Source organism: Sorex fumeus, unplaced genomic scaffold (genome assembly GCF_029834395.1).
Source record: "Sorex fumeus unplaced genomic scaffold, SorFum_2.1 ptg000008l, whole genome shotgun sequence".
Lineage (NCBI taxonomy): Eukaryota > Metazoa > Chordata > Mammalia > Eulipotyphla > Soricidae > Sorex > Sorex fumeus.
Window position 1 is genome coordinate 75,261,236 of NW_026606065.1, and position 19,023 is coordinate 75,280,258.

The window sequence follows — 19,023 nt, forward strand, 5'->3', positions numbered from 1 at the left end:
CTTCATAATCTAGGAAAATATTCTAACAGTTCTTCAAAAAGCCAAACAGTATTGCCACATACCTTCCACTCCTATATATGTTCCCGAGAGAGGGAAGCATTTATGTCTGTGACAACATTATGCATGAAGGACTAAAAGTGAAAATGTCCCAAATGTCTGTCAGTTGATTAATGAACAAAATGTGGTGCAGTTGAGTAATTTTCAGTAAGAGGAATGAAAAAGAAATCATGGTGTAGAGGTAATACATGTTTGTGAGAGAGGTTGACCTAAAAAGACCATGTATTTTATGGTTACTTTTGTATGAAATGGGTAAAATAGACAAATCTATGGAGTCGGAAAGTAGATTTATGACTGACTAAAGTTGAGGGGATTGGGGTAAAATTAGGAGTGAGTATTAATGGGTAGATTTTACTTTGCTCTGATAGGAATGTTCTAATAGTGATTGTGGTCATGGTTGCGTTCAGTTCAGTGCAAATTCATTGACTGACAGGTATGCATTAAATGGGTAATTTCTGTATGGTATGCGAATTTTAAAGCGTTATGATTATATCACAAAATATTAAAATAGATTTTGCAAACTTAATAGGAAAATAGTGAGTGAAGATATATTCTGATTAAAGACTATGGATTTTAATTAACCTATATTTAATTTGTGGGTGCTTTTAAAATTTCATCATTTGCATTTCTTAATATATCAAAAGCTGTTTCTTTTTTTCCTTTTATGTAGGAGTACTGCTATTTATTCAGCCACTGATTAGACTGATTGAATTGTGCATGAACTCCACCTTACTTTTCTTTTTTTTTTTCATTTTTTATAATTTTATTTATTGAATCACTGTGAGAGCAGTTACAAACCTTTCGGGTTTAAGTCTCGGTCATACAGTGAAACACTTGTACCTTCACCAGTGCCCATTCACCACCACCAAAAACCCCAGTATGCCCCCATCCCATACCCTCCCCCTACCTGTGGGGCAGATGACCTCCACATGACTCTCTACTTTGATCACATTCAATATTTTTGACACCAGACCCACCATTATTACTTGGGATTTTACCCCAACACTCAGATCTGCTGAAAAGGCAACAGTAGACAATTTGTTTTCTATTGCTGCTCATGAATAACATATGATGTCGCGCGGCTGCATTAGTGGCCGTGTGATTTTGAAATTCCGAAATTTAAACAGTTAAATCTGGAGGGATTTCTTGCCAAAACCTGCCGGGTTCTGAAATTTGTTCTTTAGTCTCTGGGATCATGGCCGTTAAACAGCTTGATCATGAGCCAGAGAGGCTGTTCGTGGGTGGTGACTCGGGGTCTTGTTGGGATGGGGAGGAAAGGCTGGCTCCACCCCCATCCCGTGAGGCCCCATGTGTCTTGTCACTGAGGGCCAAACCTGACTATCCAATGGCCTCTGGAGGATGGCAGCCACCGAACCACCAAAGGGGAGCTGGTGGGGGGACAGCACCCTTTCCCCCCTGGGTTGGCCCGGTGCCGGTAACCTATGCCAGGGACCAGACGCATTTCTGCCAAAAGCCATTGGGTTTCGAGATTTGTTTATGAGTCTCTGGGATCATGGCCGATATGCAGTCCGATCAGGAACCACAGAGGCCATGCCTCCAATTATATAGCTTAGCCAGAGGGTGTTTGTGGGTGTGTCTCCCACATTCCTAACTTTTGGCTGTTTAGTTTCTTGGTAAACTTTGCCCCAAGTTTTTGGGGTCTGCCCAATGGCACAGCAGCAATTTTGGGGTATCTGGAAGTCTGAAGGTGGCATCAGACTGCTGATGCACTCGCCTCACAGGTACAGATTGACCTGCTGGCGGCACCATACCCCCCAAAAGCTGTGTTTCTGTTGAAGAACGAGTTTGTATTCAAGAAAAAGCCACACCATATGTTGTGAAATGAAATGCCGCATCCTTTAATTAAGCTTGTCAATCACTTTATTATCTTACGCTTCTAATTGTGGCAGTTGTACTTACAAGTTAATTTACAAATTTTCTGTTGAAATTTTAGCCTCTGTACTTTTATTCAACTATGTATTGGGTAACTTTCTGGAGTTCTGTCTCTAGCAATTCTGAAGTATCAATCTGTGGAAGAGATGTATTTATAAAGAGATGTATTTATAAAGATTTGGAAGTAGGATGTTAAATTTGTATACAAAGGTGATCATTTAGGGATGAAGACCTTGTTGTACTGGGAAACGATATTTAATTTCATACAACAGGATGCTCAATTATTTTGCGATTTTTTTTAGTTGTTACAAACAAAATGAAAACAAAACTTCAGTAGAAACTTATTCATGGTTAATATTTGACATGTCTTTCTTACTAGCTTTCGAAGCAATTGCAAATGAAAGGCTGGAAAGTGGGAGACCTTCTCCAAGCTGTGCTGAAATACTATGAAGTGATGGAAAAGATTTCCAGTGAGGAGAGATGCAAGTCACTGTTCGATTGGCTCTTGGAAAATGCATAGAATCCCCAAACCCAGTGTGTCTTATGATTTGTTTTGTGAGAGGAAGAAACAAAGGTTCATAGGGAAAGCTTTGAGTAGTAAGTAGTAATTTTTAAAGCGAAGTGGAAGGAAAGTAAATACAGCTTTTTAAGCACATTGTGTCACCATGGTGTATATAGTTCATACTTTTGTAATCTTTGTCAAAATATTGTCTTTGTTTATTCTTCTATACACATGTATAGTACTTGAGACCCTAAGAACATGTATTTGAAGGAAGGTTTAACCATGAAGTTTTCAGGGACGTTGATGGCATTCTTTTTTGAATCTAATAGTGCTGCTAGAACCTGCACCAAGATGGCTGAGGATAAGTTCCAGGGACAAAGAGTTATAATTTTGCTTCTTTGCAAACAAATGGTGTTCTATTAATAAATACTCTGATTCCAAAAATAGTTTAGAGGCTACTTTAATTTTTCCTACAGATATTTTTGGTCTTGGTTTTAAAGGTCCTTTTTCATTGACTCTCTCAACCTTAGAAACAAGGTTATGGGTTTCTATAACTACTATGAATGATAGGTTCTTCATCCTTTCATCAAATGATATCATTTGCCAATGTTGCCAGTCATTCTGGCAAGAAAATTTGTGTGTGTGCATGCGTGTGTGTGTGTGCACGCGTGTGTGTGAAAAGAAGTTCATTAACCTTACTGGATGGTTTGTGCCCTCCCCTCCCCTTTTTGTTAGCCATTCACTGTTAACATTAAAAGGTGCTTTAAAATAAAATGTCTCTAAAGATTGTGCGGTAAGAATTTTTTTTTACTTTTTTTGGGTCTCACAACTTAGTCCATAAATGGAAATAAGGGCACAGAATATGTTAAAATTAAATTAGTGTCAAATAGAATTGCATTTAGAGAAGCCCAGTAGCAATTTTCATTGTTGGATATTTTTGGAAAAAATTCTGCTTTAGCCAAGGACAAACTTTTTTACAAGAAATGGGGATTTCTTCCTCCCCCCACACTCAACACATTCATGCACAATGAAATGTTTTTCTCCATTTTGTAAAGTTCTCTGACATGATCTTTCTGGGTTCTGTTTTTGTCTTTAGAAACTGCAAATTAATTTGAATAAGGAACTGAGACTATGTCTTGGTTTTGGATGTGAGGGTATATGTGCGTAGATTTTTTTTCATTCTTCCTTGAGTTTTTTTTTTTATCTAGAATTAATTTATTGATACCTTTGGTTTTATTCCATTACAGTATCTTTTTTCATGATTACTGACTGTTCTAGGAGCTCTACAAAATGTGGAAGACATAGCACTAAACCAGACTCAAGAAATAATAGCACTTACATTCATTTAAATCTATTATTATTATAAAGAAATGTTTTTTTATAACAAAATAGTCATCATTTGCTTTTTAAGGAAAGCATGACTATTTTGAGCTTACATTTTAAGCAGTTTTTATCCTTTAGTTTTAAGATAAAGAAATAGAGTGAGTCTTGAAAATAAATTTACCTAGAGTTTCTTCAGCTATTTTGAAAGTAGGAAAAGTATACTCAGAATTGTTTCTTTCTTTCACCTTTTAGAATTTGAGTTGTAGCAGCACTGGATTGGGTTTTTTAATGTTAGGCCTAGATTGTTAATTATAACGTGGGTCAACTGATGATTAAATTTAGATGAAATATTTTAAAGTATATAACCATCAGGTTGTATTTAGCAATTTGGATGTATGTATGGGTTTTATTAACAACAAAACGAAGTTCTGAATTTCTTTTAAACTCAAGTGACAATTTAGTTTTGTAAAACTTTTTGTGCTTGAAAATATTTCTGTTTATTTCTCTTATAGTAATGATCATTTTGAGCTGTGCTCATTATCTTTGTTTCCTTTGTATTTTTCTGGAGCTGTACTGGGCTTAGAGTTCCCTTATTTAGCCACTACTTAGTGACAGATAAGTCATTAGGTATTAGCATGCATAGTAAAAATCAGAGTGGATCTATACACTTGTATTAGTCCAGTTCAGGGGCATAGAGAAGAATATTAGGTATTGGCAGATATGAAAAGGAGCTTGAGTTAAGTTTCCTTATATAGAGAAATAAATGTTTTGCTTTTTGAACAGTATCATCTAATCAAGTATAGTTTAAAACCTGCTTTATTTAAAGGCACTTTGTAATTTTCCAAAGATGTTCAAGACAACCCTCACTCTCACTGTCTTGTTTTATTACAAAACTTGACATATTGCTAATACTGTCATATTGGCCATCGTACATCTTGGCCCTTATAAAGGATGTCCTTATGTGTTGCATATTAAGCTGAATTTCATCAGTTTTGGAACCATCAAATGATCTGTGAACAGTGAATGCACAGGGTCTCCTGTGTGTGGGATGCCAGGAGGGCTGTCTTGAACATTATTTCAGCCTGAAATGCAGTATTTTTTTTTGTTTCTTTTTGAGCTATACCCAGCAATGCTCAAGGATTACTCCTGGCCTCTGTGTTCAGGAATCACTCCTGGCTGTGCTCAGGGGACCACATGGGATGTCGCGGGGATTTAACCCGGGTAAGCCGCATGCAAGGCAAGCACCCTACCCGCTGTACTATCTCTCCAGCCCCCCCCCCCCCATGTGGTAATTCTTTCATACTTGTCCCAAGTCAGATTTAACATTTTATATTTTAGGCTTTATGATGTTGATTTTAAGACTAGTTTCCTTATTTGTAAAAGAATGATTCATGTATATATATATGCACACACATATATATCCATATATATGTTACAAAAGAAAATGTCTATTACATGGTTTAATACGATTAAATGGAGTAATAAAACCTTTGAGAGTATTCACTCCGTGAATATATGTGAAAATATCTGTATGCCACTTACCCTTTTAAATATTTAATATGATTAGTTCAATCTATAATACTTTCATTTTGCCTGAGACTTTATGTTGCTTTTTGTTGCTGAGAGGAGAATTTAATGACTTTTCATGTGCACCACCAATGAGGTGAACGATAATCGACTCACGTGCCTTTGACATCAGGGCACATTCTCCATATGCCAAGTTTAACTTTGACTCTTCTCCGGAGTCCTGCCTCAAATGACTGCTTAGTTAATTAACTAGCTAACATTATTCTTGCATAGCCAATATTACCCACTTTGTCATGGGTATATTGTTTTTAATTTTATGTTTTTCAAAGTAAACCTTACACAGAATTTTTAAAAATGAATTCACCCATGCTCAAAGTGAAGGGCAAACACTTTCCATTTAAAACTCTGCCCACCTGTGACCAACACAAGTGGATTAGAGCTTCCCTGGGAATTAAAGACTGAACTCTAGAGCGATGCCTTTTTTCCCCCTCATTTTCAGTCAAAGACCTTGCACACATTTATGCGACTCATTGTATTCCAGTTTGAAGATGCAGATACGGTGGGAGTCACTTTGGTCACTTTATTTATTTATTTTTTTACCATCTGTACATTCCTTTTACATGGGTAGAGTTGTAGTCTTAGAAGTTCATTGTTTTGTTTTTGTTGTAATGTTTGAATACTATTTAATATCTGGTTGTAATATTGCTGGGTTTGCTACCTTTGGTTACTTGTGCAGTGTTAAAAGTAATTTCATATTCTTGTTTAATAGATCAGATACATAGCAAAAGCAGCTTTGGATAATTCTGTTGATTTGAACTGTACTGAATTATTACATTAAGATCTTGTATGACAGTATTTTTTTCTCCTCAGTAATTTAATATGTTCATTTAACAAAACCTTTTCATTAAAATTTTGTTTTAGCTGTGACTCAAAATAAGCATTTCAGAACTTTTGTAAAAATTTGCGGTTAATTGTTCTTTTATCCTTTTTCAGTTCAAGTCTGTAATCTTCCTCTCCCGACTAAGAATTCTCCAATAAACTTAAGAGATGCCTGGCCTTGGTTTTCATTCTAAAATACGTTAGCTGCATTGAACTGAACTAAACAAATGCATTTATGTGCAACTGTTCAATTCGATGATACATCAAAGGTTCTCAGTGTTTTGTTTTTTAATCATTTTAGAGAACACAAGGAGGAATTTTTTGTTTGTTTTGGGGCCACACCCAGGAGTGCTCAGTGCTTACTCCTTGCTTTGGGATCAGCACGGGAGACCTTATGGGGTGCCAAGAATTGAACCTGAGTCAGCTGCATGCAAGGTGAACACTGTACTTACTGATACTGTTGCTCCAGCCCCAAAATTAGGAATATTTTTAATTGGGCACCAAATTCTAGCAATTTAGATAGCCACCTCTGAATGCTGCTGTGACTTAAAAGGTGGTTTATCTAATCCTTGTTGGTTTTTAATGCATAATTTAGTACATACAAATTATGTATGATAATTCCCATAAAGATGAGCTTGTTAAGAAACTTGTTCCAGTCTCGATCGAGCCCACCTATCACTGTGGTGAAAAGGTACTGGTTGTGTTGTGAAGAGGTTGAAGAAGTGAAATAGTACTCCTGAGACATACAGTGATATAAACCCCTGTTGCCTCAAACAAACCGGGGTGGGGGAAGGTGTGGTGTTCCTGGTACTACTCTGTCTTTAAAATCACAGCTCTGACACTTGCAGCCTATCTGATGTTTTTGAGCAGAGATTAAGGTGATGGCATTTCCTCTGTGTATTATCTTTTAACAGGTACCTGGAAACACAAGTAGTCTTAGCACTTTTATGGGTGGGGAGACATACACTCATGTTGGTTAGGGTCTCAGAACAACATGTGGTGCGAGTGATCAAACCCAGACCTTCCACACGCAAAATATGTACACATTTTGTTAGGCTGTCTCACTAGCCCTTAAAAAAACTCCCCCCCCCCCCCCCCATAGGAACCTCCCAAGCTGCACACAGGGTACACTTGGGCCACTTGCAGTGATAAAACCCTGAGGCCTGATGGTTCATTTAGTGCTTGGGTCTGGTGATGTAGTGCTGCTTCTCAGAGGTGCTAGGCACCTCCAGTCATGCTGGGTGAGGGAGGGAGAGGGTAGTACCAGGGACAGACTCAGTGTTATATATATATTCTATCCCTCTGAGCTATTCTACCTAGTATTTCCTTTTTGGGGTGATGGCAGCGGGGTGGCACATCCACCAATGCTCAGGAGTTACTCCTGCTTCTGCACTCAGGAATCATTCATTGTAGTGCTTGGAGCACCATATAGGGTGCCAGGGATTGAACCCGGGTTAGCCATATGCAAGGCACAACCCTACCTGCTGTACCTGCTCCTGCCCCCCACCTCGAATTTCTTGAATTCATGCCTTAGGTTTTCTGAATGACTCAGAAGACGTATTTGAAGTCCAGCCAGGACCTGTATAATAAGCATGTAGCTCTTGAGGGGTTCAGCATAACGAGAGGAGCCCTTTATGCTGATCCCTTTGCTGGCGAGGGTAGACAGAGAAGTGGTGTTGGCCTTTGAAGCCTATGAAAGTGCTGAAGTACTGTTATTGCAGTTTTATTCCTTTAGATGTGGCAAGTGTTCTTTACACAGAAAAGTGTTGAATGCTGTGTTTACCTCTTGGAGTTCTTGCATAGATTTTGACTTATTCTTATTCTTCAGTATCTTACCTGTTTGATGAATTCCAGATGTTTTCAGTTCTTTATCCAACTTCCTTCTCCACATAACCACTTGATATTTTAAGTTACATATAGAATATTTTTTAAAAATGATTTTTAAAAGGCATGTGAGTAAATACAACATTCATAGTACTCCACTTGAACTAGCCCAAGTGTTCATTATTAAGAAAATAGGATTATATTTTTGTGATAGTTTTAATAAGGACAAAGTATTCAACCCTAAAGTATGCTTATGAACTTAGTCACATGAAAATTGGAGTCTTAAAAGCATTACTTGGCACAAGATAGAAATCAAAGTATACAGTAAGATATGTGGCCAACCCAAGTTTAATTCCCATGGTCCCCAAAGCACCACTTGAAACAATCCAGGAGAAGCCTTCAAGCACTTCTGGTGTGTCCCATAAAACAAAAGGATGTAGTTTACATAATTGGCCACTGCCAAGCTGGTGGGTGAGAATAGGAATGAAAACAGATATAATGAAGGTGAGTGGGCTCCAATTGTTGCAGAGAAATATTTTCTGTGTTAGTTGATGTAAGCTTACATTATTAGTTTTTGACTACCTTTTTGGGCTAGAAATGTTAAAGATCAGTCAAGTTATACTCACATTGAAACAGTCACTAAATGTTATGTTTTAGATAAGGCAGAAAAATGACCATAATTACTGGTAGCGTCACATTTTGTGTGCAGATTTCTTCCTACCACAATTATGTAACTGACTGATCCAGGATGCCAATTACTGGTTAAATTCCAGACAGACTGTTGGAGTGCTCCTTGGGTTTGGTTGTGGCTGGTGTATCTATCATTACATACCAGCATGGCAGTAAATGCGGAATAGGCTGCCTTCCTCTGTGCTTTATTGCTCTGGACAGCCCGTTGAATTGCTCCTAGTGATCCGAATCCTCAATACACTTTTCACAGCAGCTGGTGTGAGAGAGCAGTGTGTCCTGTCCTTAGCTTATTGGTGGTCTGTTACTTATCTTCAGTCTGCAATCAACTTTATGTAAGACGTGAAAAGCAGGTTGCAAAAACACTGGTTGCACTGACTGAGGACAAATGCCAACTCATCGATAAAGTTGTATACCCGGGATCAAGACAGCCTTAGAGAATGCCAGACAAGAGAGGCATTAAATAGAGCCATTTTTCAGACACTTAAAATAAAGGTGATGAGGGCCAAGTCAATTTTGATGGAGAAAATTGATTCTCTGGTGAAAAAACTGAAGAAAAGGAGAATAATATAGTCAAATAAAACTGGAGATGGTGAAGTTACTACTAAAAGTGCTCACTCTCTGGTAGTCTCTTCTCCAGATGTGGACCTTGATCTTAAAGGACCTGTTTCCTCTCATTTGGGCCTTCTAACTGCCAGGCTGCATTCTCCTACCTCATTCTTCCTGAGTACCATGAAAGACCAGTGGATGCAGGAGTCCTGCCCCAATGGGATGGGGAGGAGAGGTCTTTTTTTTTTAACTTCACATTTGTATACAGCAGTCATCATTAAGTATATGAACATTCCTAGAACATGCCAAGAAATGTGAAACATTTTATGTTTGTGCAGTATTTGAATTATTAGTATGATCAACTGTACTTGTTTTGAAACTTTACTAAAACACAATTTCAAAGATTGGATAATTGTATAAGTGACTTAAATTTTATTGTGTAAATATTACAATTTTAAAATTAGGCATTTTATTAACAATGATTGGTAGTTGTCAGTAGCTGTTTTTCTCATATATAGGATTAAACGTTTTGTAATTTTTCCATTGGTCTTCCTTTAAAATGGATGTCGTTCCTTTAAAATGGATATGTCGTTCCCAATGTTCTCCCTTCCGAAATCCGACACGCCTTTTCGTCGGTAAAGAAACAGCACCCGGCCCAGACAAGGTCAGACCTGAACACCTGAAGAACCTGCCATAAGTACTCATCAATACACTGGCTTGGCTCTTCACTCGCTACCTGTCTGAATGCAAGGTTCCATCCCAATGGAAAACCAGCAGGACCGTACTACTGTTCAAGAAGGGAGACATCCATGACATTGGCAACTATCGCCCGATCTGCCTATTGTCTGTCATCTACAAGTTGTTCACTCGAGTCATCCTAAATAGGATTGGCAGAACACTAGATGAAGGACAACCATGCGAGCAAGCCGGGTTCCGCAAAGGATTCAGCACCATTGACCATATCCACACGAAAACCAAGCTCATTGAGGTTTCTCGGGAGTTCAAGATGCCGCTCTGTTTAACGTTCATTGATTTAAAGAAGGCCTTTGATTCTGTTTGAGAGGAAGCGGTCATTGAAGCCCTAGCCAATCAGGGCATTCAAGCCCAATACATCAAGATCCTCCGTGAGCTGTATTGCGGATTCATTACCAGGATCTCACCATTCTACAAAGAAGTGATCGTTGATGTCAAGAGAGGGGTTCGGCAGGGTGATACCATTTCACCGAAACTCTTCTGTGCCACCCTCGAGAACATCATGCGACGATTGGAATGGGAGTGAAGATAGATGGTCGGCAACTACACCACCTCTGCTTTGCTGATGACATTGTTTTAATAACACCAAACATCAGCCAAGCGGCACAAATGCTGGCCGACTTAAACCGTGAGTGTGGATAGGTAGGACTACAGCTGAATCTTACGAAGACAATGTTTATGAGAAACAGCCTCGTTCCTGACGCCCCATTTGCTCTCAACGGAACGACCATCTCCGAATGCAACAGCTATGTGTACCTAGGTCGAGAAGTCAACATGACAAATGACCTGGCACCCGAGCTGCGCAGGAGGAAGAGAGCGGCTTGGAATGCCTTCAAGAACATCGAAGAAATAGCTAAGAGGATGAAGAACCTCCGGCTCCAGGCACATCTCTTTGATTCCACTGTTCTTCCTGCATTAACATATGCCTCAGAGACCTGGGCCCTATACAAACAGGATGAGAAAGCTATTCAGGTCTCCCAAAGAAGAATAGAAAGAGCTATGCTTGGAATATCACGTTTCACTCAAATGAGAGAAAGAATCCAGAGTTCCGACATCTGTCAACGATCAAGAATCAGGGGACGCTGTCTCATTTGCCAAGGTGTCAAAAATCAGATGGGCTGGTCACATAATGAGATTTAAAGACAACCGCTGAACTAGAGCTGTTACTGACTGGATTCCATGGGATGTCAAAAGACCGCATGGCCGCCCACCTACCAGATGGTCAGACTTCTTCGTCAAGATCATGAACTATCGGTTTGAGGCTCTTCATGTTCCCAGAGCGAACAGATGCCATTGGGCTACACTAGCACGCGACAGGGACAAATGGAGACGTTACTGGTGCCCGCTCGAGCAAATCGACGACTAACGGGAAGTTAAGTGATTAAGTGATAAGTGGTTATTGTTATCTTTGGAAAGGGTTATGTGTAAGAATGTACAGTGACAAGTTCCTTCTCATCCCATTTTCCAACCGTTAGCCTGCCATGGTTATTATTTTCTGCTGCATAGTTTTATGCTATATAGAATGCTTCAAAGCTTGGACATGACTGTTGTTGGATGTTAATTTGAAAATGCAAAACAGGATACAGTTAGTATAAAAGGTAGGTTAGTATTCTGGGACAGAGGAATACCCATAATGTGGCACCAACAATATTCTGTACCATGACTTGGAAGACAGTGCAGTTAGTAGATATTCATATATATCTGTGTGTGAGCACATGCATGCACACATGATCAAGGAGAGAAATGCTGCAAAACCACAGTTGTATAGGACAGCAATTCCATTTAACAGTTATGACAGGAATCCAATGATAATAGAGTGATTTTATTTCACTGGTACAAAATACTGGATCTAGAATTCCATATCTGACACTTTTTCAGGAGTGAACAAAATTAAGGTAATTTCTATCAGACAAAATGTTTTTACTTAACAATGCTGAGAAACTACTGAAGAATAGAGTAACTTTACTGTAAAGAAATAATTCTAAAAGAATATTAAAAATACAGAAAATGAAAGGTGGATATTCATGTAATTCTGATAGTAATTACTATCAGAAATTTCATACCACTGAAGCTAGTCATTAATCTTGTTAGTACTCTTTCCATTCATGTGAGAAACTCAAATGCAGAGAGATTTGTTTTTTACCCTATGGATCTAGTGGTAATGCCGAGGGCTCTTCAGACCTCCAGAGTCCCAGATTCTGTTTATTATCATATACTGTCACCATCTTTAAACAATGAAACACCAAAAGGTGACTATAACCTTTAAAAAGACAACAGCAATTTACAAGTTAATGTTTGCTTCATGTTTCCCCACACCCTGAACATTCATACTTTTTTTTTTATATAGCTGTGTTTTCCTTTGTTTCACAAATACCCGTCAAAAATATTTACATAAAATGCCACATTTATGATGGGCTTGGTGAACCTTGCCATTTGACTAGAAATACCTTGGCCAGAGCTCCTGGTCTAATTGATAGATTCATTTTTGGCTTGCCTCCTTGTGCTGTGAGCTAAATGTGGTGCAGCTGACAGTCTTTCCACTGTATTTTAAGTAGGTCTTCTGAAAAGAAGAATAAGTTAAAATTTCTGGTTGGCTTCCAGGCACCAGGCAAAAGTACTATTATCTCAGATTAACTATTTGATTTTTCTCTTTGTTTACAATCAGCCTGTCAGGGCTCACAGAGGCAACTCCAATGGTTTCATGTCCCTCAGAACACAGTGAGAATGAAGAGTTATGGAAGTAACAGATAATCTCTCCTACGTACAAACTTCATTTTGTCTTTCTCTTTGTCCCTTTGCATTTTTAGACCAATAGATTAGAATTAAGCTAATTTTACCCCAGTAAATCTGTCCCCCAGCAAGTATGCTACCATGCACTGTTCTAGTCATTAAGGTTGACCCTCTTTGAAAAACCTCTTGGTTGTCTTTGATTATTTCCTCGTTATGCTGACTCCCCTCTCCAAGAAGGAGAAGGGTGTGAGTTTTATGGAAAGGTGACAGGTGTCAGTCAAAAAATCTCTCTCCAGGGAAATGAATATAGTGAAAATAAAGTGAAATGTTTAAAAGATGTTCAGTAAAATAATGTGGTGTGTAAATTAGCATCAGCAATATTCAGCCACCATCAGTCTTGGTCTTAAGTGATTTTTGAAGCTATTATTTTTACTGTAGTTAGTTACTTGATAGGCTATTCTGAGTCTAGCAAAAGGAAAATGGCTCAGTAAAATTAGATGAATGTCTACAAGATGAACAACATTGCAGGATTAAATAGTTTATATGGCAAATTAAATGAAAACCATAAATTGACTTCTTACAAATTTCAGGGTTTTTTTCCTAGTATAGCAGATGGCCAATCATTCAAAACAAACATTTTGGGTTAAAGAAAAAAATGAAGTCAAGATTTAACTAGACCTGAAGTCTAAAGATAGATCTGTAAGTAAACACTAAAGCCAACTTTGGCTTTGGAAGAGACATTTGCTGAGCCCATAAGAATACATTGAGAGGAGATGGGATGTTTATTTTAAGGAATTGCCTCATAATTAACTGGCATGTCTAAAGAAAAAATCTATAGGACCAGGTGGCAGGCAGAGAACCAAAGAAAGGCTGATTGTGGAACCTGAATTTGAATGCAGTTTGCTAGAAATCTTTCTAATATATTGGAGAGACTTCAGTCTCTATTCTATAGTGCTTTCAACCTGTTAACTAAGGCCCAGTCATGTTATATCACGTAATCTGATTTATTTAAAATCTACAATATAATATGAAAAAATATTTAATAGCAATATTTAGACATACTTGACCCAATATCCCAATATCAGTGTGACTGAGCAAAGTGGCTGCACAAACTTAACCCTCATAATGAGTGTTTGGATCTGGTCAAGAGATCAAATGCACACAATATAAAAGTGAAGTTGAAAGGAAGAAATAGATAGTGCTCCCATAATGGGGAAGGGGAAAAAATTCTGTTTAAAACTATGCAGCAGCTATGTGTACCTGGGTTGAGAACTGAACATGTGGAACAACTTGGAGACAGAACTACGCAGGAGGAACAGCGGCATGGAGCACCTTCAAGAGCATCGAAGTTGTTAAGAGGACGAAGAACCTCCGGTTCTGGGTACATCTTTTCAACTCTACCGTTCTTCCTGCACTAACATATACCTCGCCTCAGTGACCTGGGCCTTACAAAAACAGGACAAGAATGCTTTCGGGTCTCCCAAAGAGGAATTGAAAGAGCTATGCTTGGAGTATCACGCTTCACTCAAGTGAGAGAAGGAATCCAGAGTTCTGACCTCTGTCGATGATCGAAGATCAGGGACACTGTCTTGTTTGCCAAGATTTGTTTCTGAGTCTCTGGGATCATGGCCATTAAGCAGTTCAATCAGGAACCAGAGAGGTCATGCCTCCAATTATATAGCTGAGCCGGAGGTGGTTTGTGGGTGTGTCTCCCACATACCTAACTTTTGGCCGTTTTAAACTTTGCCCCAAGTTTTTGGGGTCTGGCCAAAGGCACAGCAGCAATTTTGGGGTATCTGAAAGTCTGAAGGTGCCATCAGGCTGCTGATGCACTTGCCTCACAGGTACAGATTGACCTGCTGACGGCACCATACCCCCACTTCCTAATCTTTAAAGAAGACTTACTCCGAATCTTCTTTAAGCTTTTCCAAGAAACTGAAGTATCAAAAACATTTCTGAACAGTTTCTATGAAGCAAATATCACCCTGATACCAAAAGCAGACAGAGATACCACAAAGAGAATTACAGGCCGATATACCTGATGAACACAAACGCAAAGCTCCTCAACAAACTATTAGCAAATAGAATCCAACGACTCATCAAAAAGATCATACACCACCTGGGTGGTTTTTAAAATCTCAGTTGAGGATTTAGTGAACGTTTTTCTGTTTTTGTTTTTGTTTTATTTTGGGGCCACACACCTGGGTGCTCAGAGCGTGGGGATTACAGTGTGTGTGTGTGTGTGTGTGTGTATGTGTGTGTGTTTGTGGAGTGGGAACCATATGTGGCGCTGAGATCAAACAGAATCAGATGCACACAGCTGTAACATATCTATACTATCTATCTGGCTCTGTCTTACTTTTTTTGAAAAAATGAAAAAATAATATACATTTTACTGTATGTTCATCATGGAAAATTAAACTGCATACTTTTTGTTCCCATTTATGTCTCCCTAAATGCCCTAAATACACGTGGGTTTTTTTTATGTCAATACTGTCAGGGTCAAACAAATCCAGATGATTTCACCTTCACCTTAAATTTGAATTATTTTCAAAAAGAAAATTTGAAGAAATTTGAGTAGCTTATATTTTAAAACTATAAAACTTTGTGCAGGAACCAGAAATGTGGCAGAGTGGAAACCAGCTAAAAAATGCCCTATGTTTTATATAATCAGATGCAAAAAATAAAGTAGCAGTGGAAGATAATTTTAAATGAAAGATAAATTAAAGCAGAGACCCTCTAAATCCACTAGGGTGACTACAATATGGATAACCACAAGGGCTGGCAAGGATGTGAGTAAATTGGAACCTTCAAATGTTGCTGTTGGGAATTTTAAATGATAAAGCCACTTTGAAAACAGCACCTCAAAAGTGAAACACATGGTTTGTATGCATATGTTTGTCACATTATTCATAGTAACGCTAAAGTGGAAACAACCCAAATGCCAGTCAACTGATTAACAAAATGTGATTTGGTCATGCAATGGAATATAGTTTTGCCTATTAAGGGAATAAAGTAGTTATGTATGATGTAATGTGGGTGAGCCATGGAAACATGCTAAGTGGAAGAAGGTGGGGGAAAAAAGGTCACATGTTAAATGAGTCCATTTATAATACATATGACTAGAGTCAACAAATTCATCATATCAGGTTAGTGATGGCAAGGAATTGGGAAATATGGGAAATGAAAAGTGTGTCTTAATGGTTAGGGAGTATTTTATTTGTCCTTGTGTTTTGGGGGGATGATGTAATGAAGTAATGGAAAAAAGTAGGTAGAAGGAATATTGTGCCATTCAGAATATACCTCTCCCCAAAAATACTCTTAAGTGGTATGTTTTAAAAGAATGACTTGTGGGTTATAAAAATAATATCAATAAATATAAAAGTATGTGCAATGTGCAGAGAATAAATGTTCTAGAAAACTATAAATTCTTAAAATGAAAACTATAATTGAAATGAAATAACATTAATGGCAGATTAAGTGATTAGGCATAGCTGAGAAAAAATTAGTGAAATGGAAGAAAATTGTTCAGAACACAGTATAGGAAGGCAAAGATAAGATTTATGAGAGAAATTTCAATTGAGAGATAATCTCATCAGCCACCATCCAGAACTCACAGCTGCTCCCAGAAGGGAACATAAAATGAGGCCCCCATAATCATGCCACCGAACTCAGCACCAGGCTGTTTTCACTCGGGGCACCCCAGAGGGGGGCAGGTGAGAGCCCTCCTTGCCCCAAGAGACCCAGCCCTGGCAGCCGCCCTCCATAATCTAACTGCCAACATGCTCTATGCTGCTTTCCACATGCTCAGGTCACGCCTCACATATGAGTGAACATAATCCTGGACGCATTATAAGACACTCCCTACCAATTTTCCATAATGACAGCACTATATTTGATGGGGTAGTGGAACCGGGTAAAGCATTCACAACGCCAGCCAACTTTGCCAACTACAAGACCAGGATGATTGCCCTCCGATGTCCTGATGGATCTATCACATCTTCCAGAAGGGCAATGGAGAAGATTATCCATGACTTCTACTCAGATCTTTTCGATAGCCACGTCCACCTGCCCACATACCGGATTCCACAGGATGGATATGTCATTCCAATGTTCTCCCTTCTGAAATCCAACACGCCAGCTATTTCGTCGGTAAAGAAGCAAACAGCACCTTGCCCAGACAAAGTCAGACACAAACACCTGAAGAACCTGCTGTCAGTACTCATCAATACACTGGTTCAGCTCTTCACATGCTACTGGTCTGAATACAAGGTTCCAAACCAATGGAAAACCAGCAGGACCGTTCTACTGTACAAGAAGGGAGACATCCACGACATTGGCAACTATTGCCCAATCTGCCTGTTGTCTGTCATCTACAAGCTGTTCACTCGAGTCATCCTGAATAGGATTGGCAGAACACTAGATGAAGGACAACCATGCTAGCAAGCTGGGTTCCAAAAAGGATTCAGCACGATCAACCATATCCACATGATAACCAAGCTCATTGAGGTTTCTAGGGAGTTCAAGATGCCACTCTGTCTAATGTTCATTGATTTAAAGAAGGCCTTTGATTCTGTTGAGACTGAAGTGGTCATCGAAGCCCTAGCCAAACAGGGTGTTCAAACCCAATTCCTCCAGAGCTGTATTACAGATTCCCTACTAGGATCTAACCATTCTACAAGGAAGTGATCATCCATGTCAAGAGAGGGGTTCGGCAGGGTGGTACCATTTCACCAAAACCCTTCAGTGCCACCCTTAAGAACATCATGCGATGACTGGAATGGGAAGGAATAGGAGTGAAGATAGACAGTCAGAAACTACACCACCTCCACTTTGCTGATTACATTGTTCTAATAACACCAAACATTTAGCCAAATGGCACAAATACTGGGCAACTTCAACCATGAGTGTGAAAAGGTCAGACTACAGCTGAATCTCAGGAAGACAATATTTATGAGAAACAGTCTCGTTCCTGATGTTCCATTCACTCTCAACGAAATGAACATCTCCAAATGCAACACTTATGTGTACCTAGGTCAAGAAGTCAACATGACGAATGACCTGGCACCTGAGTTGTGCGGGAGGAAGAGAGCTCTTGGAACGCCTTCAAGAGCATCAAAGAAACAGCTAAGAGGACAAAGAACCTCCGGCTCCGGGCACATCTCTTCGATTCCACTTTTCTTCCTGCATTAACATATGTCTCAGAGACCTAGGCCCTACGAAAACAGGATGAGAACACTATTTGGGTCTCCCAAAGAGGAATCGAAAGATCTATGCTTGGAGTATCACACTTCACTCAAGTAAGAGAAAGAATCCGAAGTTACAACCTCTGTTGATGATTGAGAATCAGGGATGCTGTCTCATTTGCCAAGGCGTCGAAAATCAGATGGGCTGGACATGTAATGCGATTTGGAGATGATCGCTGGACTAGAGCCATTACCAACTGGATTCCATGGGATGTCAAAAGATCAAGTGGTTGCCCACCTATGAGATGGTTATACTTCTTCGTCAAGACCCTGAACGATCAGTTTGAGGCTCTTCATGTTCCTGGAGCGAGCAGACGCCATTGGGCTACACTAGCACGTGACAGGGACAAATGGAAACATTACTGGCACCCGCTCGAGCAAATCAATGAGTAAGGAGATGTCAAATGATCAAGTGATCAAGTAATTTGATGGGGCTCAGACAGTAGGCAACAAATCAGAGGGAAATATATATATGCATATATTCATATTTTCAGACCAAAGCTGACATCACCCAAACTTTAACAACATGTTAGTGATATCCTATAGAATGTCTTAATGGCTTCTGCCAAAATAGAACAATCTTCACACTGTTTTCTAGATGAACACATTTTTGTAAGCATGTTCAGCAGTTCTTCATAACAGACAATGCAAAATATATTTGTTCATTTGTGTTTTGGGACAGGGATTGAGGCTTGGGATGGAAACAACCAGAATTTGGTGGTGGGAAGGTGTAATGGTGGTGGGGTTGATGTTTGAATATTAAATGTAATCAAATATTGTGAAGTAACTTATAAAATAAAAAAATAAAATACAAAAAAAAGAAGTGTCAATTGACAGTGAAAGAAAGGAGAACTAACATGTAATGAAAGAAGAGGAAGATATAGAAGGCAAAATTAATATTTAAAAAGAATCGCTAGAACATTTCCAGAGGTAATGAACCATTCATAATTAATTTTAATAAAATAAATTTATGAAATGCATTGGATTATAAAAATTAATACCCTTCTTCATTTTCTGGAAAGAAAAATACACATGATATGTATGTGTGTGTGT

At 38.9% G+C, this 19,023-nt stretch overlaps 1 protein-coding gene across 2 annotated transcripts in view; it reads left to right on the plus strand.

The window, feature by feature from the left end:
• Window positions 1-6,457, plus strand: part of AKAP11 (A-kinase anchoring protein 11) — a 51,701-nt gene extending 45,244 nt beyond the window's left edge. For both annotated transcript variants that reach the window (XM_056109906.1, XM_056109907.1), the window contains one exon: window positions 2,330-6,457. In XM_056109906.1, the coding sequence (XP_055965881.1) occupies window positions 2,330-2,470 (141 nt within the window). In that variant the 3' untranslated portion in view covers window positions 2,471-6,457. The remainder of the gene's footprint in view (window positions 1-2,329) is intronic.
• Window positions 6,458-19,023: the final 12,566 nt, after the last annotated feature.